The 21974-nt window shown below is 56.9% G+C and overlaps 1 protein-coding gene across 2 annotated transcripts; it reads right to left on the reverse strand.

Annotated features, from left to right (window-relative positions):
- Positions 1-23: 23 nt before the first annotated feature.
- LOC144952554 (divergent protein kinase domain 1B-like) lies at positions 24-21662 on the reverse strand. 2 transcript variants are annotated; one of them, XM_078883009.1, is made up of 8 exons: positions 21206-21662; positions 19750-19898; positions 18605-18664; positions 17833-17878; positions 5682-5816; positions 4804-4911; positions 4044-4220; positions 24-3322 (listed from the first exon to the last, which is right to left on the reverse strand). In XM_078883009.1, the coding sequence occupies exons 1-8, from the start codon at positions 21395-21397 to the stop codon at positions 2507-2509; spliced, it is 1683 nt and encodes a 560-aa protein (XP_078739135.1). In that variant the 5' UTR covers positions 21398-21662; the 3' UTR covers positions 24-2506. The 2 variants fall into 2 exon arrangements, with proteins under 2 accessions (XP_078739135.1, XP_078739134.1); XM_078883008.1 differs by lacking the exons at positions 17833-17878; positions 18605-18664; positions 19750-19898; positions 21206-21662 and adding an exon at positions 9556-9945.
- Between the last annotated feature and the right edge of the window lie 312 nt (positions 21663-21974).

Here is a 21974-nt window from a genome sequence, read left to right on the forward strand (position 1 = left end):
CTGGCCCACCCCACCCTCACCCCACTGGTGAAGGAATTCAACATCAACCAGCCTCGTCCCCTGCACTGTCCGTCAGGGAGTGCTGCCTCCCTTGGCTCGTGGACACAATTGTGCAAAGGGCGCCGTGTAAACTGCAGCTGTGTGGGAGGGGCTACCCTGGGGGTGGACGGTGCCCCCCAGTGTGGGGCTTTACCAGCCGACCCCAGAGCGAGTGTGGTGGTGGGAGGTAGAGGGCTTGAACAAAAGCTAAATAAATATTTAGGATCAAGTATGGGATGCAGCAGGGCTTGTAACTGCACCTCGCACAACCCGCGTCGCGATGGTCGAGCTGCCTTGCTCCTACCCAATGCCGCGTGACTGGTGGTCATTCCACCAGGGGGTGGGGGTGTGCAAGGGGCCCGTGTGCCCCCCTCGACTGCAGTGGCATTGAAGCGCTTCAAACGAGCACAATTTAACGCAATTTCAATGGGTGGGGACCGTGTGGTGGTTCCTTGTAGTGGTTATTCACTTTTTTTGTTTTACACATCCATGGAGCCCCCCCCCCCAAAGTTAAAATTGGAGATGGGGGACCCTTTGTAAATGGGGACCCTGTGAGGGGGTGGCAAGAGGATTGATTGTGGGGAGCAAGCCGAGATCATCACAAAGCCGTTGCCCACCAGCTGCTCAGTGTTGCAGTCCATCCTTCATCGGTGTGCAGAGGACCAAGCAGCAGCAGCAGCTGCATCGTCGGTCAGGAGAAAGTGTCCTGACCTGTACGGCCGCGGGTCCATCCCTGCAAAGTAGAGTCTCCTGATCACTTGGCAGAGATTTCCTTCCAGTCTCCACATCCACATTTCTGTAGAACTGCCTTTGAAATTGAGTTTGACCTCCCACCCTGCTGCACCTCCAAATAACACCGGTTGGCTATGTACGGTGTGAAAGAAGTTCAACAGACAGACTGCTGCCGGTTCTTTGCAAACCAGCCCCCACGAAACTGCCACCAGCCAATTGGGCGTGAGCCACACTTGCCAGAGTACAGGGCAAGGGGCTGGGGGGGGGGGCTGCTCTTGCCAAAAGAGACATCCCCCCCCCACACAGCCTCAACAGGCTGTTGGTGCTTCTCGCTAGCAGCACCTGTGAAGGCCGCATCAGGGGTGAGGGGGTGGCCAGCACCACGCCCGACCGCCTTTGTCTCCCCGGTGGCAATTTTTACACCGCACCAGGTAATCATTTGAGGCTGAGTCGACCGAGGGGAAGCCCAAGACCAGATAATCATCACTGATGTTGGCCATGAGCGGGTATTGAACTTGGGCCGCCGGGTTCATAATGCGGCACGCTAACCGCTACACTTCTGGCTCCCCACGCAGCCTGACAGCGCACACATACTAATTAGAAGCGCAGAGTTGTCAGGGTATTCATTTCAGCCGGATAGGTGACCCAGAAAACATTGACATGCCCGGCACACCACGTCCAGTATACCTCGCTCTAGGCCGTGGCTATTGTCACATCCCACCCTGCTGCAGTATTTGACCAGCCAATCGGGGGGGGGGGGAAGCTCCGTCAGTAATTTCGTGCCAATGCCCGAGGCTCTTGACTGCACTGCATGCTGCTGTACTTTCAATTTCTCTGTTCATTTGCTCTTGCTGCTGCTGCTGCTGCTTACAAAGCTGTTGGTACTGCTGCTGCTGCTGCTGCAGGTAGTAGCTGCAAGCCCGATCCGATGTGGACCGCGCTACGGGATGGGGTGAGGAGGGGAGTGATCTTCACTGATGCTTCATTCCGAACGGCGACTTTTACAGAAACCGTCGTGGAGAGTTCACCACGGGTTGAGAGCCACCGTCGCGTCTTCGGGAGCTGGATCCTATCGTCATCGGGGGGGGAGGCGATGAGCTGATTTCTCAAGTGCAAATCCATCGCTAAGTGGTTCAACTAAATATCTCAACTTGCCACCGCACCCTCAACAGCAACAACAAGAACGACGCGTTCACACATCGACGTCCTCCCGCTGGTGCCCAAATGTCAGATCACCCCCCTCAATCCGAGTGCACCAGCTGACAGACGTGGTGCCGACTGCTCGGACTGGCAGCTGTTCAGTGGCACCGGCTGCTTGGACTGGCACCAGCTGATCAGTGGCACCGGCTGCTAGAACTAGCACCAGCTGATCATGTGGCACCAGCCGATCAGTGGCACCGGCTGACAAGTGACGTCAGCTGCTAGGACTGGCACCAGCCGATCAGTGGGACCAGCCCATCGTAGACTCCCCTTGTGTCCTGAAACACCCTCTACCTTCACATTTCTGTAGACTCCTTCATGTTTTGTTCACCGTCGGATGGCCGCCGCTCGTCTCCCGCGCGCCACCCTCACCTGCAGGCGCCACCCTCACCCGAGGTGGCCGTCGTCGTGTTTGCGGCTCGCTCGTTACTCCGCTGACTTTCCTCGCCGCCTTTACATTACTCTCGCTTTCTGCGAATCTCGCTCGGTGGGCGGCGGCGGCGCCGACGCCGCCGCGCCGACGGCGGCGTCGCCGTCACGCCTCCTTGGCGTTGGAGATCTGCTTCCAGAGCAGCGCCTTGAGGTTGTTGAGCACCAGCGAGTGGTGCACCTCCATGGTGTTGGCCGAGCCGCGCAGGCTGGTGCACACGGCCAGCTGGCGCCGCAGCTCGGCGGCCACGTGGGCGGGGCAGCCCGCCAGCAGGTACTCGGCGAGCAGCGCGCACACCTTGGGCAGGTTGGGCTGGATGGCGTCGGGGGAACAGCGGCGCGCCAGCCGGTCGCAGGCGGCGCGGCAGTCGCTGCCCACGACGCAGTCCCCGTCCGAGTCGCAGCGGCGCGCCGCCAGCGCCTCGCGCAGCGCCGCCTCGGGCACGACGGCGCCGAGGTCGAGGAGGCGGGCGTCGTGCCGCTCGTTATGGCCGAAGGCGGCGGGCCCCGCCTCGCACACGTGGAACGAGCCGTACGCGCCGTGGAACACCTCCTCGGTGAACTCGAGCAGGCCGATGGACACCTTGGCGCGCAGGGCCCAGGGCGGCGCCAGCAGGGCCCGCTCCGCCGCCCGGCTCAGCCAGGCCGGCACGACCGACGCCAGCGGCCACGGGGGCGCGACGCCGTAGAGGCGCGTGACGCCGACGCGCTCCGTCACGTAGGTGTCGCCGCAGAAGCCCAGCAGGCGGGGCGCGTGCTCGCGCTCGCGCAGCACCGCCATGAGCAGGAAGTCGTTGCGCTGCAGCAGCGCCCACGCCGACTTGGCCTCGGCCAGGGACACCTTGCCGTCGCGGTTCACGTCGGCCAGCGCGATGAGGTGCGACACCAGCTCCGGCAGGCTGGGCTGCTTGCCCAGCTTGGTCTGCGCAGAAGAACAGGAGGAGGAGGAGGCGGTGGGGAGCGGTGGCGCAGCGGTTAGCGCTTCGATAACCGGCGACACGAGCCGCCAACACCGGCGACGGTGACGCGAAGCGGTCCTGGGCCTGCCTGAGCCGACAGTCTCAAATGAGCAGCTCGTGCGGTATGTAAACATCGCCGTTGGGGAGATGAAGGTGGTTGTGCGTGGTGCCGGCCACATACCCCCCCCTGGTATGTTGTCCCAGCCTTCATAGGTGCTGCACGCTCTCAGCACTTGTCCAAAGAGTCTATGAAGGCGTTACGGCGCGATCTTTGTCTTTAATGGGAGAGAGGGTGGAGAAGATGAGGGGAAATGGACGTGAGAGCTGATGACGACGACGTTGCCGACGATCACGGCGACACCGACGATGATGACGATCAAAATTACTGTTATGACAATCATATTGATACTCAACACAATGATCGCTGTGATGATGATGGTGGTGGTGGTGAGGATGGAGGCGAGGACCGTGGGGAGGACGGTGGTACGCTGCCATACGCGAAAGATTTACGCGACCCCCTTGCAGCTGCTACGAGCTCGGCTCCTGTTCCTCGCAGCCCTAAATCACGCTTCGTCTCGCCAGTGGGTGGCGGGGGCAGGTCGCGTGGGGGCGGAAGGGGGTGGGGAGTCGCGATGCCCCAACGCGGCTGGCACAGGCTGCGGCACTGCGCCTGGCACGGGTCACCTGCAGGAAGTGCAGCAGCATCTCCTTGAACTCGTCCATGGAGGTGCCTTTGATGGGTTTGTCGAAGAGGACGAGTTCGCGCCGCGGGGACGAGTCGGGCTCCAGGTCCAGGCGGAACGCCTCCTCCAGTCCGCACTTGATCACCACGTCCGCCTTGCCCCAGCGGCCCGTGTACACCTGCCACCACACGTGTACCGCACACGCGTACAGCACACGCGTACAGCACACGCGTACCACACCCCACACGTGAACCACATCCCACACGTGTACCACACACGCTAACCACACCAAACACATGTACCACACACGCGTACCGCACACGTGTACCGCACACGCGTACAGCACACGCGTACAGCACTAACGTACCACACCCCACACGTGTACCACACACGCTAACCACACCAAACACATGTACCACACACGTGTACCACACACGCGTACCACACACGTGTACCGCACACGCTAACCACATCAAACACATGTACCACACACGCGTACCACACACGTGTACCACACACGCTAACCACACCAAACATGTGTACCGCACACGCGTACCACACACGTGTACCACACACGCGTACCACACACGTGTACCACACACGTGTACCACACACGCGTACAGCACACACGTACCACACCCCACACGTGTACCACACACGCTAACCACACCCCACACGTGTACCACACACGCGTACAGCACACGTGTACCACACACGCGTACAGCAGCGATGCCAGAGGGTGACGTGGGAGCGTGGCTCACCTGGCGAGTGGGGTGAGTCGACAGACAGCGCTGGAACTGCAGCGTCTTCTCCTCACACAGGGCACTGCAGGCCGATCCGGCTATTATTCCCTTCTTGTACTGATCACACTGCACACACACACGCACGCACACACACACACACGCGCACACACACGCGCACACACACAAGGGCAAGTGCTGTCAGCGAGTAGCACCTGTGAAGACCGGTGCCGCACACGGGGGTGGGTGGCCAGCCCCACGCCCGGCCGCCTTTGTCTCCCCAGTGGCGATGTTTTTACATGCCGCACCAGGTACTTATTTGAGGCTGAGTCGACCTAGGGGAGGCCCAGGACCGATTAAAATAATCGTCACTGGTGTTGGCCGTGAGCTGGAATCGAACTCGGGTCGCCGGGTTCGTAGCGCAGCGCGCTGACCGATGAACGACCGCTCCCCACGCGCCCACACACAAACAGATGCCCCTTGTCGCAGTGAACAGACTGCTGGGGCAAGTGGTGTCCACGAAAACCGATGAAGACTGGCACGGCACACCAAGCAGGTGACCAGAACCAAGGCCAGCAACATTTGTTGTTTACACATCGCACCAGGTACCCGCTGAAGGATTGGTCGACCGAGCAAAAACAACAATTAAACAGTCCCAGACCACGCCAAGATAGCACACGCAGTAGCGCTCAATAGAATGGCACATGAACATTGAACTATCGATACACAGGTCAGGCTCAAAGTTACAAATCACATTTCAAAATGTCTGCATCCAGCATGCATACGCATGGAGAGCTAATCAGCGGTAACGTCAAAACAGTGTCCCCGCTTCAACTCGGCTCCACCTTCGTCCACCCTGCTCCACCTTCGTCCACCCTGCTCCACCCCCCTCGTCTCACCACCATGATCTTGCAGACGGCTCCACGGCACAACTCCGTGTAGGAGGAGTACTGCATGTAGAGCACCCAGCTCCCCACCAGCACGCCCAGCCACACGAGGAAGAGGTGCCTCACTCGGAGCCCCGGGAAGCGGGTCTACAGAGACAGGCACACACAAGGGGACATGGAGACACCACCACGCCCAGCCGCACGACGAACGGGAACTTGGAAAATATTTGTGTTTTAGCCGCTAAGGCCCGCTGAGCTGTGTAGCTATATTCAGAAGCAACTTGGCTATTACAAATTATAGCTCCAGGAAGTGGCTCATCACGTGCAGCCACAGTGACTGTGACACCCACTCGTGGCCCAGGGAATCGGAGTCAACAGAGACACGGGGTGACACGGGGTGACACGGGGGATTGCAGACAGAGCAACGGAGTCACTGAGACAGCAGACATCAGCAGCATGCCCAGCGAAACCACTCGGAGCCCAGGGAATATGAAGTGTCACACACAGAGACACACACACACAGAGACACACACAGAGAAACACACACAGAGACACTCACACAGACACACACACAGTCACACACAGAGTCACAGAGACACATACACAGACACACACACAGAGACACACAGAGTCACAGAGACACATACACAGACACACACACAGAAACACACAGAATCACACACAGAGCCACAAAGACACACACAGAGACACACAGAGTCACACACAGAGCCACACACAGAGACACAGAGACACACACAGAGTCACACACAGAGACACAGAGACACACACAGAGACACACAGAGTCACACACAGAGCCACACACAGAGACACAGAGACACACACAGAGTCACACACAGAGACACAGAGACACACACAGAGACACACAGAGTCACACACAGAGCCACACACAGAGGTTCCGTTTGTTGTCCTTCCCCCACACCTCCGATTAGCACGGTTGGCTACGTACGGTGCGAAAGAAGTTCAACATGCAGCACACATTGATAGCTACAACCAGCACTCCCACAACAATCACGACAACAACAACAACAACCAGCCACCATAATGACGACAGCCGCCGTGACAACCACCATGACAACCACCATGACAACCACCATGACAACCACCATTAACAACAACCACCACCATTAACAACCACCATTAACAACCACCATGACAACCACCATGACAACCACAACCACCATGACAACCACATCCCACAAGGTAATCACAACCACCACGACAACCAAAATTACCAAGCCCACCGCAATCATCAAAATAACCACAACCCTGTAGTCCACCACTCGCCCTGTGGAGTCAACCACTCACCCTGTGGAGTCCACCACTCGCCCTGTGTAGTCCACCACTCGCCCTGTGGAGTCAACCACTCACCCTATAGTCAACCACTCACCCTGTGGAGTCCACCACTCGCCCTGTGTAGTCCACCACTCGCCCTGTGGAGTCAACCACTCGCCCATAGTCAACCACTCACCCTGTGGAGTCCACCACTCGCCCTGTGGAGTCCACCACTCACCCTGTGGAGTCCACCACTCACCCTGTGGAGTCCACCACTCACCCTGTGGAGTCCACCACTCGCCCTGTGGAGTCCACCACTCACCCTATAGTCCACCACTCACCCTGTGGAGTCCACCACTCACCCTGTTGAGTCCACCACTCGCCCCTATAGTCCACCACTCGCCCTGTGGAGTCCACCACTCGCCCCTATAGTCCACCACTCGCCCCTATAGTCCACCACTCGCCCTGTGGAGTCCACCACTCACCCTGTTGAGTCCACCACTCACCCTGTGGGGTCCACCACTCGCCCTCTAGCTCCCACACGATGTAAACAATCACCGAAGCGCCACTAACCGTGCTCTCATCTTCTTGGTTCTTTCGGTAAAGTCACGTAGAAGGGAAATAAAAAAATAAAACCTAATAAAATACAATTCTCACGACGTTTCGGCCACAACGCAAGCAGCCGTCCTCAGGTGAAGAACAGCGTCTGTCGGAAAGACAGCGTCTGAATGACGCTGTCTTTCCGCAGAGGCGTAGCTAGGGGGGGGGGCAGGGGGGTACATATGTCCCCGGGCGCCAAGGTAAAGGGGCGCCAAAATGAGGCTTACAACGTCACATTATAACTTATTGCGGCGGGCGCGGCAGCCTGAAACTACTGCACAAATCAACACCTCAACCTAAAAGTTTATATATCCCGCCACACACGGCCTACATGTCATGTAATTACATTTTGGTATGTGATTAAACGGGGGGGGGGGCGCCAATTGTATAGTTCGTCCCCGGGCGCAAAATATCCAGGCTACGCCACTGTCTTTCCGACAGACCTGTTCGTGAGAATTGTATTTTATTATGTTTTATTTTTATTATTGTATTATTTCCCTTCTACGTGTTGACTTTACCGAAAGAACCAAGAAGATGAATCCCTGCAGTCACGAAAGAAGCGTTACATCGAAATGTAACCGCGGTCTCTTTCTGGGCCCAGCCTGCGCAGTCGACCGCTGTAAATCATTGCAGTCCGTGCCGTCAATAAATATATAAATATATAACTATATATGAATATATAACTATATATATAAATAAATAGTGGTACAAATCTTTGTTTAGACATTAAACCCAAATTACGTCGGGGTAAATCCCCGTGCAACAAACATCACGACCACAAGCGCCTCTCCCTCGCAACCACCCACAACCACCACCCACAACCACCACCCACAACCACCACCCACCACCACCACCCACCACCACCACCCACCACCACCACCCACAACCACCACCCACAACCACCACCCACAACCACCACCCACAACCACCACCCACAACCACCACCCACAACCACCACCCACAACCACCACCCACAACCACCCACCACCACCACCACCCACCACCACCACCACCCACAACCACCACCCACAACCACCACCCACAACCACCACCCACAACCACCACCACCCACCACCCACAACCACCACCCACCACCACCACCCACCACCACCACCCACAACCACCACCCACAACCACCACCCACAACCACCACCACCCACAACCACCACCCACAACCACCACCCACAACCACCACCCACAACCACCACCACCCCCACCCACCACCACCACCCACAACCACCACCCACCACCACCACCACCCACAACCACCACCCACAACCACCACCACCCACAACCACCACCACCCACAACCACCACCAGCCACAACCACCACCCACAACCACCACCCACAACCACCACCACCCACAACCACCACCACCCACAACCACCACCCACAACCACCACCCACAACCACCACCCACCACCACCACCCACCACCACCACCCACCACCACCACCCACCACCCACAACCACCACCCACAACCACCCTGGTCGCAACCTTTCCTGTGCAACAACGCAACCACATTCACCACAACAATAACCACCTCCTCCTCCTCAACCAACGTGGAACACAACAACAACCACCACCACCACAACCACCCCCACCTCACAACCTCCCCGTTCTAAACCGCATTGCAACGCAATCACCTCCCTCACCACGGTGCAACAACGCAACCACCAACAATCGCAATCACAACCTCTGTGCTGTAACACCACCATAACAACCACCACCACCACAACCACCACCACCACCAACACCTCGTTGCAACCACAACCACCACCACAACCACCACCACCTCGTCGCAACCTCCGCTTTCTCAACCACAGTGCCACCACAAAGCAACCTCCATGACAACGGCAAACATCGCCACAGCCGCAGCCCGTTCCTTTCTCTGGGTACGATGAACCACAGCGACAAACGCAAAGGTCGCCGATCAAGCAACAGGGGAAGGGAGAGACGACGAAGACGACGAAGAGCGCGCCCGTGATTCACCTGCACGAAGTGGCCGCCGAACAGAAGCTTGCGAATGGCCGCCCTGGAAACGGCGCCTCGGGCCATCGCAGCCTACTACCGAGCGGCGAGCCTCGGGCTCGCCTAGCCGCGCTGCGGGACTCGATCGACTTCCGGCCGGCGGAAGCCTCTGCCCGCGCGAGCCCAGCCTCCCCGTCTCCCCAGCCGCCCAGCCTCCCCGTCTCCCCGTCTCGCCACCCACCCCCGGGCTCGTGCCGTCGTCCGTCAGGCAGCGCCGATGTCACCGACGACTTAAAATCGACGTTTCGCGGAGCAGGGCAACGATGCGAAACGTCGCGGCGGGGGGTGACGGAGGAGCGGGATACCCTGGCGGCTCATTGCGGGCGCGCACCGAGGACGAGGAAGGGGGGAGTGGGGGGGGACGAGTGGGGGGGAGGAGGAGGGGGGGGGACGAGTGAGGGGGGGAGTGGGGGGGGACGAGGAGGGGGGGGGGACGAGGAGGGGGGGGAGTGGGGGGGGGACGAGGAGGGGGGGGACGAGGAGGGGGGGGGACGAGTGGGGGGGGAAGGAGGAGGGGGGGGGACGAGTGGGGGGGGGGGGGGACGAGTAGGGGGGGCACGAGTGGGGGGGGGGGGACGAGTGGAGGGGACGAGGAGTGGGAGGGATGAGTGGGGGGGGGGGAACGAGTGGGGGGGTAGGAGGAGGGGGGGGACGAGTCGGGGGGGGGACGAGGAGGAGGGGGAACTGGGGGGGGACGAGGAGGGGGGGAGGAGGAGGGGGGAGGAGGAGGGGGGGGGGAGGAGTGGGGGGCACGAGTGGGGGGGGGACGAGGAGGGGGTAGGAGGAGGGGGGGCGAGTGGGGGGGACGAGGAGGGGGGGGGGGACGAGGAGGGGGGGGGAGTGACGAGGAGGGGGGGGAGTGGGGGGGGGGAGTGGGAGGGGGAGGAGGGGGGGGGGACGAGGAGGGGGGGAGTGGGGGGACGAGGAGGGGGAGGAGGGGGGGGGGACGAGGAGGGGGGGGACGAGGAGGGGGGGGGGACGAGTGGGGGGGGAAGGAGGAGGGGGACGAGGAGGGGGACGAGTGGGGGGGGCACGAGTGGGGGGGGGGGACGAGTGGAGGGGACGAGGAGTGGGAGGGAGGAGTGGGGGGGGGGAACGAGTGGGGGGGTAGGAGGAGGGGGGGGACGAGTGGGGGGGGGACGAGGAGGAGGGGGAACTGGGGGGGGGACGAGGAGGGGGGGAGGAGGAGGGGGGGAGGAGGAGGGGGGGGGACGAGGAGTGGGGGGGACGAGGAGTGGGGGGCACGAGTGGGGGGGGGGACGAGGAGGGGGTAGGAGGAGGGGGGGACGAGTGGGGGGGATGAAGAGGGGGGAGGGGGGGGGGACGAGGAGTGGGAGGGACGAGTGGGGGGGGGACGAGGAGGGGGGGAGGAGGAGGGGGTGAGGAGGAGGAGGGGGGACGAGGAGGGGCCGCAGCCGCCGGCAGAGGGCGCCGTCGGCTCGTGGCTTGGCCGCGTGGAGGGGGCGATGGGGTCAAGGTCAGGCAGGTTGGGGTCAAGCTCAGGCAGGTTGGGGTCAAGGTCAGGCAGGTTGGGGTCAAGCTCAGTCAGGTTGGGGTCAAGGTATTTTGTTTTCTTTCTACGTCACTTTACCGAAAGAACGACAGAGTAAAATAGAAATGGTTTAGTGTTTAATCTCATCTCACACCCACTCCCCATCGCACACCCCCTCGACCTCGTCATCTCCCACACCAAGCTCTGCACCTCATCAGAAACGTCTCCTATTCCACTCCAGATGGCCACCCCCTTCCACGGATCTCCGTCCTTGTAAAAAGAGCCGAGAAAATGTCTCTACGGGATCATCCCTGTAACAAATCAAATCAACTTAAAACTCCCTTTACCCACCCAGTGTCAGCTTTGTTAAATAGCAACGGAAGTATTCGTCAATAAAGTGTGTTGTACATGTGTGTGCATCAGTGAAAGGCGATTCCGAGTATCAGGACGCACTCATAACACACAAAGTGCCTGCCACACATGAACCACAATTCCTCGCTGATCTCGTCACGTGACCTCCGGTGGTCATCCTCGCAGCAGCGGCTTTTGCCGAACCGTCGAACAAAGAGGGTCACCGCATGGAGTCCTTTCAGATGCGCTTCTGCGGCTGTCTGGAACGCTCTTCCCTCCGATATGAGGAACCCACTGGCGCTACGCACTTTTAAGCACTCGAGATTAAAAACCCATTTCTTCAAAACTACTTTGTGTTTAGTTTGTTGTCCTTCCCCCGCAGCTTCGATTAGCACGGTTGGCTACGTACGGTGTGAAGGAAGTTCAACATATGAGGACATACAAAGAGTGATGGCCATGAGGACCCCTGTTGTTGTTGTTTGACTTGCATCCCACTGGGATTTTTGCACACAGCGTTGGTGTACGGTGTTTTTTCTGCAATATTTTGCTGTCTTTTCTTGGATTTTCTGTTTGCACTTAGTCACGTATTCACTTTAAGATGTTTTCTTGTTCATGTTTTTGTTTTTTTGTTTGTTGCGGTTGCACCCGATTCAAGAGCCGAATGGCTCACAGGGCTACACCTAATAAATGAACTTGAACTTGTCCACCAGACCGGAGCGTCATCCTGAGGGTCAAGGGTCACGGCCCTCAGCCGGGACAACCGAAACCCCTGGGTTCGAATCCAGGGAGCTGCACGGGATTCAACTCTGTTCTCAGTCTCCCGACGTGAATCTACCGACAGTGAATCTACCGAAAGTGAATCTATTGACGTGACTTTACCGAAAGAACCAACGAGTCTGTGTTCTCAAGCGCAGCCAGTTGATGGTCTCAGCCAGGTTCCCCACTAATTGCGCATGCAAAAAACATTGAATTAAATTAGTTATGTGCATTTAATTGAATGTCTATATTCCAGCTCGGAGAATTAAACAACGTTGCGACCGCCATGCGTCGAGCATTCCTCGCGTCGAGGGAGAGTGGGTTGGAGAACTCGCTACTCTCTCCTGCGCCTACCAGAGGTCACGTGGTCCCGGCAATGCAGAGGTAGTAGCTCTGTGGTGGCTACTTCAGTGGGCCGCTCTCGGACACAGGGAGCGTTGCTCGGCTCTGCGAGTGATCCGGATTCTTTGATGATTCACGACGACGCGAGCACAAGTGTGACAACATGAGCGAGAAAATACAAAGTACACGAGAGGTTAAAATTTTAAAAATATTATTTTACGGTCTTCATTCAAACTCACGTCGATCCCTCGAGACGCACCATTCCAATGCGGAGAACAGAGGGGGACGCCACGGGTCACAGATCGGACTGGCGGAGAACTCCACACCGGGGTTTTGTATTTCAAGCGCCATGTAACTGCTAGATGATGGCCTGCCCACACCACGCCGCTCGTGTAGGGCCACCCAACTGCAACTACAAACCTCGGTTTTGACGACACCAGGTGGAATCCCAACGCTGGTCGGTGCGGAATTTGCAAAGGCGTAGGGAGCATAGAAGTGCAGTACAGCAATCGACGCCATTGTTGCAATACCCTCTGCAGCCTATCGCTACGAATGCCGATGGCAACTTGCCACGCCTGACGGTCGCCCATCCAAGCACAATCCAGGCTCAAGTTTGCTTAGCTACGCAGATACGATATCGGGCGCATTCCGGATGATTTGGTAACGGGCTTACACGTACCATCATATCTACATTTCCAAACATTTACAACAGCATCACGGATTTGTCATCATCAAAATGTAAAACCACTCTGACGCCCAGCGAGTCATGAACCCGCAGTGCAGAGGCACAAGTTCAGCGCTGGGGATTCATTTCTCACCGAATAATTTTCCGAGTCTCTGGGAGACTGTCGTAGGTGGCACGTCACGAGGAGTGGCAACAGCCCATCGCGAGATGTATACTGGATGTGGTGTGTGGGGCACGGATATGTACTTGTACGCCGACCCAGACTAACCTGGTTAGCTCCGGTGCTGGGATAACGGTTTAGAGAGGACAACAGATTGGGGAGCCCTTCCTCCAGCTGCAGATAGACCATGGCTGACGATGGTGATGGTAATGCAGGCCTGGTAAGACTCTCACACCACCCCTCTTCCACTTGCACATCCGAACCATGCCAATACGGGCCCGGCGTGGCACAGACGGTTTCCCACTGGCATTCTACCAAGCCGTGCCAAGGCTATCCAATCGTGGCTCAGGACCCAAGCGTGGGACAACGCGCGCACGGCAGCGGTTGTGCAAGTGAATTCTTGGGCTGGGAACGCGGAGGAGGAGCTCGCTGCTAACCATCCTATTTGTTATTTGACCAGGTCAGACCCCCACACTGAGCTATGCAGCTCATTTTCAGAAGCGAACTGGCGATCACAAATGATAGCTCCATCAAGTCGCTCATCACGTGGAAATGTCGAGCAGCCAAATACTCGAATCGAATGTTGCTATATGTGGAGGGAAAAACTGGAGGACCCAGAGAGAACTCCACGCAACCACAGGGAGACACGAAACTCCAAATAAACAGCAGGCATCAGGGTCAAGAACGAACCGACTTGTATACCCGGCGAGGTAGTCAACATCTCGCCACCAGAGCACCGTAACACTGAATCATGGTCCAGATCCGGTTAATAAACCGCATCGAAACGCAGAGGCACAAAGTGAGGAGAGGGGACCAGCCGAACTGGAGCGGTGATGAGGTGACAGGATACGCGCCCCCCACACCCCCACCTCGTTCATGGAGGCAACTTCGGCATGGTCACAGTATCCCGGAAACTCCAAGTGGGAGCAGCTGCACCCAGGCACCCGAGTGATTCTCTCTGAGAGTTGTGTGAAGGCAGAGCCGCTATTGTTGAGTGTGGGCGAGCGATGCGAGTGCGTGATTGTGAGTAGGCGAGTGACTTTATGAGTTGGCGAACAAGTGCACGAGTGAGCATGCGAGTGAGCGAGTCAGACTGTAGGCGAGCGAGTTTATCGAGTGAAAGTGCGGGTTAGAGGCCGAGCGGTTTTGTAACCGAGTGAGTTTGTGAGCGAGTCGCTGACCTTGTGCGCGGGCGAGCACGAGCCATGAGCAGGCGAGTGAGCGAGCGTGTGGTCGAGCGAGCGTGTGGCTGAGCGTGTGACAGAGCGAGCGTGGGAGCGAGGGTGCTATTTATGTAAGAATTCACCCTCTCAAGGACATTCAATGATTGTCACAATTCGAGGTCCGGAATATATTTTGTATAAAATGAATTATCTACGTTTCCTACCTCGGTTGCAAATGATCGTTTTTATTCCACCTCGTTTATATAATTTTTAACTCCTCTAGCCTATAATGTTAAACGCGCGCAACATTCGCATGTCATAAACATAAATCAATAATTGTCGTGCTATTCAATGTGTGCGGTGTTCATAGGAATCTAATGAAATGCAACTCGATCCGTCATTACACCGCATACAGCATCACAGATAGTGAGCAGCCGAGCGATCGATTGATAACGTTAGTGAGCACACAAAGAGCGTGCAAGCGTCCCGAGTGAACGATCGAGTGAGAGTGGCTAAGAGCTTGAGCGAGTGAACGAGTGACGGACCAAACGAGTGATTGAGTGAATGAACAAATGAGTGATCGACTCAATGTGTGAGTGAGCCAGTGGGTGAACGAGTGAGTGAGCGAGTGAAGGACCAAACGAGTGAGTGATTGAGTGAATGAACAAATGAGTGATCGACTCAATGTGTGAGTGAGCCAGTGGGTGAACGAGCGAGTGAGTGAGTGAAGGAGTGAGCGAGTACGTGATTGAGTGAATGAACGAGTGATCAACTCAATGTGTGAGTGAGCCAGTGGGTGAACGAGTGAGCGAGCGAGTGAAGGGCCAAACGAGTGATTGAATGAATGAACAAATGAGTGATCGACTCAATGTGTGAGTGAGCCAGTGGGTGAACGAGTGAGTGAGCGAGTGAAGGACCAAACGAGTGAGTGATTGAGTGAATGAACAAATGAGTGATCGACTCAATGTGTGAGTGAGCCAGTGGGTGAACGAGTGAGCGAGCGAGTGAAGGAGCGAGCGAGTGAGTGATTGAGTGAATGAACAAATGAGTGATCGACTCAATGTGTGAGCGAGCCAGTGGGTGAACGAGTGAGCGAGCGAGTGAAGGAGCGAGCGAGTGAGCGACCGTCCCTGGTCACGGCGCTGCAAGGCTCTGGTCAATCCACTGCAGGTAGGCAGCGCTGCCCTGCTCGATCTCGAGACCTATGACCTCCGGGACTTCGTATGGGTGGGAGGCCCTGCACAGAGACAAAAACAAAGATCCCTGTGTAACCAACGCAGACTGACGGGGCAAGTGCCGTTATCGCTGGCACCTGTTATAAAGCCGTCAAGGTGTTCACAGGAGCGATGTGGCCAGCACCGTCTCAACAACAACGACCTCCGGTCACAACTAAGTGGAGGTGACGTCAAGACGACACCAAGTGCCAGGCTAAGTGCACTTGGAGGCCACGTGAAGTGTCGAAGGCTCTCTGTTGGCAGGTCACGGGACAGACCCGGGTGCTATGGGTTGACTGAATGAGACGACCGACACATGCACACTGACAAACATGCGCACGCGTGTGTCCGTGTGTATTTGCATGTGCACGTGCATTCATTGATGTGTATGATGCACATAAACGTGCATTCATTGATGTATATGCATGTGTAGTCACATGGAATGGGTCACTATGGCGTGTAGCGCTGGTTGCTGGCAAAGATGGGTATCTGCTGTTGTAGCAGCCCTGTCTGCCAGCAGGTCACGTGGTAAGCCGGAGAAAGGGACGTGGGAACCTTCTGGTACGTTCTAGAAGGGGGGCGGAGCGAGGCCACGCTGGGCGGATAAAAGGGGGACCCCGAGCGGGGGTTCGGGGCTGTTGTTTGGAGTGGAACCGTGGTGCTGCTGGAGTCTCCGTCACCGTCTTCACGCAGCCTGTGAGCTGTCCTGACCACAGTGGAGTTACTCGTTGCACCTGTGAGGGCTAGAACATAGTGCCTCCTACTCTTAGTGTCTCCGAGTGCCTCACTACACGTGTGTGCCTGTGTGTATTGTGTATGTCTGCGGATACACGCACACACATGTACGAGTGTGTAATGTGTGCCCGTGTACGTGGGGAACGGTAATGTAGCAGTTAACGCACTCCGCTAGGAACGTGGCAAAACGAGTTCGAGTCCCGAGGTTGACTCAACAGGGCGCGGTGGTGCCGACCGTCTTAAGCGCTGCTCACTAACAGCACTTGCACCAACAGTCCGTTCAAGGCTGCACAGGGGACCGTTGTCTCTGTACCCACCGCACATGCTCTTCAAGTGAAGGCACCAGGCTGCTCCTGGTCTTCACCACCTGCTCGGCACAGAGAGGACACACGCCCAGCAGAGCCTCACTGAGCCTCACAACTCCCGCTCAGGATGCTCCCACTCACTTGTGGGACCTCAGCCCAATCGGTCCGTGGCCTTGAGGCCGGCTACAAATCGTCGTCTCTGGCCCTGGCGGCGTGGGCCTGGCGGGTTCACACCGCAGCAATCGGTTGCGCAACTTGCAACTCGGTTGCGCAACCCTGTTGCACACAACTAGGCCACTTACACGTGGAATTGTCCGCAACCATTTGCTGCTCGCGGGAGAGACGGACTCGACCCCTGAGCGTCGATAGGCTCGGCGATTTGTAGCGACCGGTTTCGTCCGCACACGGCGGCATTTCGCACAACTACCACTGCCCGTCACAATCTGCACGCGGGGGGCGAGTGGGGAGGGAGTGAAGCCAACTAGGCCAGCGGGGGAGCTCTGCTCTGGGTGGCGTGACCAGACGCACTTTCTAGCCACAGCCAGACACTTTCTTGTTGTGCAACTCCTCCTCCCCCCAGAAGTGGACAAAGCAGTTGCGAGCAAACTGGAGTTGCGCCGTTTTTGAGTGGAGCGATTTTGGCTACACGACAACTGGTCGCTCAAATGTGGAGCCAGATTTAGAGGCAGTCGGCCTGGACACTGACCTCCGTCTCAATGGTTGAGGCCAAGTTTGGCCTTCAGGCTCCCGGTCTGGAATCCAAGTTCGGTTCAGCTGAAATTGGGATGAGGCTGAAGGAGCATAAACCATCATCGCCTGAACTCCGGTCATCTTCGCAGCAGCGGCATTGAATAAAAGCGGCCACCGCATCGCGCGCTTTTAGATGCGCTTCTGCGGCCGTCTGGAATGCTCTTCCTTCCAATGTTAGGAAGCCCCCTCTGCTCTCCTGTTCCACCACCTGTGCCCCCCCCCACTCCGCATCGTGGTCCCCTGCCCTGCCCCATCCCGCCCTCCACGCCCCCCGGTCCTCCGTACCAGAAGAAACTCTCCCTGCTCCTCCACGTGGCCCTCCCAGTGGAAGCTGTAACGACAAATGGGGACAATTACACGCACACACGCGCACACACACATGCGTGTGTGTGTCAGTATGTGCTGTGGTAGCTGTGTGTGGTGTGGTGGCTGTGTGTAAGTGGTGACTGTGTGGATGTGGTGGTTGTGTGTACGTGGTGTGGTGGTTGTGTGTGTACGTGGTGGTTGTGTGTACGTGGTGTGGTGGTTGTGTGTGTGTGGTGGTTGTGTGTACGTGGTGTGGTGGTTGTGTGTGCGTGGTGGTTGTGTGTACGTGGTGTGGTGGTTGTGTGTGTACGTGGTGGTTGTGTGTACGTGGTGGCTGTGTGTATGTGTGTGTGTGGTGGTTGTGTGTACATGGTGTGGTGACTGTGTGTACGTGGTGGCTGTGTGTACGTGGTGGCTGTGTATGTGTGGTGTAGTGGATGTGTGTATGTGGTGTGGTGGTTGTGTGTACGTGGTGTGGTGGTTGTGTGTGCTTGGTGTGGTGGTTGTGTGTACGTGGTGGCTGTGTGTACGTGGTGGTTGTGTGTACGTGTTGTGGTGGTTGTGTATGTGTGGTGTAGTGGATGTGTGTATGTGGTGGCTGTGTGTACGTGGTGGTTGTGTATGTGTGGTGTAGTGGATGTGTGTATGTGGTGGCTGTGTGTACGTGGTGGTTGTGTATGTGTGGTGTAGTGGATGTGTGTATGTGGTGGTGGTGGTTGTGTTGCATGATGAACACTCCCCACACACTCACAAGGAAGTGATCTTAGGGATGATGCTGACACAAGCAGCCAAGCGCCTCTCCACCAATGAACTGCTCGCACACACACACACACGCACGCACACACACGCACGCACACACACGCACGCACACACATGCACACACATGCACACACACCCACACACACACGCGCACACACACACACATACAAACACATACAAACACACACACACGCACGCACACACGCACGCACACACACGCACACACACGCACACACGCACGCACGCACGCACACACACACACACGCACGCACACACACACACGCACACACGTGCAAAAGACAAAGATCCTCGAGTATCCTTTATCAGACTGTTGGGGCAAGTGCTGTTAGCGAGTAGCACCTACGAAGGCCAGAACGGCACACGAGGGGATGAGTGGCCGGCACCACACCCGGCCGCATTTGTCTCCCCGGTGGCAATGTTCACACACTGCACCGGGTACTCATTTGAGGCTCAGTCAACCTAGGGGAGACCCAGAACCGGTGCAGATAATCGTCACTGGTTTGGGTCGTGAGCGTGAATCGAACGGGTGTCCCTGTAAGTCTATGGGTGTCTGTGTGAGTCTATGGGTGTCTGTGTGAGTCTATGGGTGTCTGTGTGAGTCTATGGGTGTCTGTGTGAGTCTATGGGTCTCTGTGCGAGTCTATGGGTCTTTGTGTGAGTCTGTGTGAGTCTGTGTGAGTCTGTGGGTGTCTCTGTAAGTCTATGGGTGTCTGTGTGAGTCTATGGGTCTGTGTGAGTCTATGGGTCTCTGTGTGAATCTATGGATCTCTGTGTAAGTCTATGGGTGTCTGTGTGAGTCTGTGAGTGTCTGTGTGAGTCTGTGGGTGTCTGTGTGAGTCTATGGGTGTCTTTGTACGTCAATGATGGGTGTCTCTAAGTCTATGGTGTCTGTGTGAGTCTGTGGGTGTCTGTGTGAGTCTATGGGTGTCTGTGTGAGTCTATGGGTGTCTGTGTGAGTCTATGGGTCTCTGTGTGAGTCTATGGGTCTCTGTGCGAGTCTGTGTGAGTCTGTGGGTGTCTGTGGGTGTCTGTGTGAGTCTGTGTGAGTCGTGGGTGTCTGTGTGAGTCTGTGGGTGTCTCTGTACGTCGATGATGGGTGTCTCTGTGCCAGCTCACCGTGCCATGTCACGCGCCACGGCCTCCGTGGGGCACGTGATCATGACGACCGAGTGTTGCCACGGCAGCGGCCTCCCCGTTGCCGCGGCAACGAGCCAGGCCGAGCCACGCCGAGCCACGGGGTGCAGGACCAGGCTGGCCACCAGCAGCTGCAAAGACAAAGGTCCCCCGTGTAGCTTCAACGGGTAGTTGGGGCAAGTGCTGTTGACCAGCGGCCCCTATGAAGGCCGGCGCGGCACACGAGGGGGTTGTGTGTTGCCAGGGTTACGCCCGGCCGCCTTTGTCTCCCCGGTGGCGATGTGTATACTGTACACCGCTGTACAGGGCCGGTTCGGTCTGCACCACCGATGTTGGCTGTGAGGGGGAATCGAACTTGGGTCGCCGTGGACAGAGGCCACTGCGCTAACCACTGCGCCACCGCTCCACGTGTGCTCCCCCCACACACACAACCTCGTCAATAGCAGACCAGCCATCACGACGACAACAGCAACCACAACAGCAACCACCACAACAACCACCACAACAACAGCCACCACAACAACCACCACAACAGCAACCACCACAACAGCAACCACCACAACAGCAACCACCACAACAGCAACCAAGACTACACCACCAAGCACAACCCACAACAGGTCCGTCGACAACCAAAATACCAACAAAACCAGAGCGCAACAACCACCACCAAGCCCACCATAACTACCACCACAAACACTGTAACCACCACAACCACCACCATAAACACAACAACCACAACCACCACAATAAACACAACAACCACAACCACCACCATAAACACAACAACCACAACCACCACCATAAACACAACAACCACAACCACCACCATAAACACAACAACCACCACCATAAACACCACAACCACCACCATAAACACTACAGCCACCACCACCATAAACTACAACTACCACCACCACAAACACTACAACCACAACCATAAACACCACAGCCACCACCATAAACACCACAACCACCACCATAAACACAACAACCACCACCATAAACACCACAACCACCACCATAAACACTACAGCCACCACCACCATAAACTACAACTACCACCACCACAAACACTACAACCACAACCATAAACACCACAACCACCACCATAAACACGACAACCACAACTACAACCACCACCATAAACACGACAACCACAACTACCACCACAAACAACACAACCACCCCAAACACAACCACCACCACTACCACCACCATCACACCACCACACCACCACCACCACTCCACCACCACGACACAACCACCACCACACCACCACCACCACAACCACCACCACTCCACCACCACACCACCACTCCACCACCACAACCATCACAACCACCACACCCACCACCACCACACCACCACACCCACCACACCACCACAGAACCACCACCACACCACCCCCACCACAGCACCACCAGCCCCTACCACTCACGGCCACGAGTACCGCCAGGGCCGCCCTCCTCCTGTTGCTGCAGCTGCAGCAGCAGGAGGAGGAGGCCGCCTTGCATGCAGACGCCATCCACAGTCGCGGTCTCTTCGTCTTCGTCGTCGTGGTTGTTGTGGTTGCTGCTGCTGCTGCCCCCTCGTCTGCCCCAAGGGGAGATCTCTCCTCACGTCTCCTCATACAGCGAAGGCGCCACCACAGGCAGCAGCAGCAGCAGCCGCGTTAGCAGGCGGCCATCTTAGTCGCCCAACAACAACAAAACAACAACAAACAAAACAACACAACAACAACAAGCCCGAGTCACGGCACTTTCGCCATTCTCCTGCGTCAACTTTAACAGCGACGATTGTAACGGAGTCACGCGAAGGCGACCATCGTGAACAGGTTGCCGCATGCGGCAGTGAGGAGAGAGGCGAGTCGCTGTGGGGGTTGTAGCGGGGCGCGTTGCTGCCACCTCGCGGCGTGGTGACGACATTGGCTACAATCCATGAATTATCCCACTGGTCAACACACTTTGTCTGGCATAAGGTATTCCAACGGGTTTAAGGTCATTGTGGGGTGCTGATTCTAAATCTGGCATCAGTTTTTGTCTATCACATCAGGTTTTTGAGATATCAAATATTGCATTTTCAATTAAACTGCAGAAGAAAAATATTAAATGAACGTGGATATCTACATAAAATGATATTATAAACACACTATCCTAAAAATACAGCACCGTATTTTAACACTAAAGCAGTCACTGACTCGCAACAAC

The sequence above is a fragment of the Lampetra fluviatilis genome, chromosome 68, assembly GCF_964198595.1.
Source record: "Lampetra fluviatilis chromosome 68, kcLamFluv1.1, whole genome shotgun sequence".
NCBI lineage: Eukaryota > Metazoa > Chordata > Hyperoartia > Petromyzontiformes > Petromyzontidae > Lampetra > Lampetra fluviatilis.

Coding starts and splice junctions, on each gene's coding strand:
- LOC144952554 (XM_078883009.1), bottom strand. CDS start 21,397: ATGAGGAGACGTGAGGAGAGATCTCCCCTTGGGGCAGACGAGGGGGCA. Junction 19,899..21,205: donor CCCTGGCGGTACTCGTGGCC/GTGAGTGGTAGG, acceptor TTGTCTTTGCAG/CTGCTGGTGGCCAGCCTGGT. Junction 17,879..18,604: donor ATCCCTAAGATCACTTCCTT/GTGAGTGTGTGG, acceptor TTGTCGTTACAG/CTTCCACTGGGAGGGCCACG.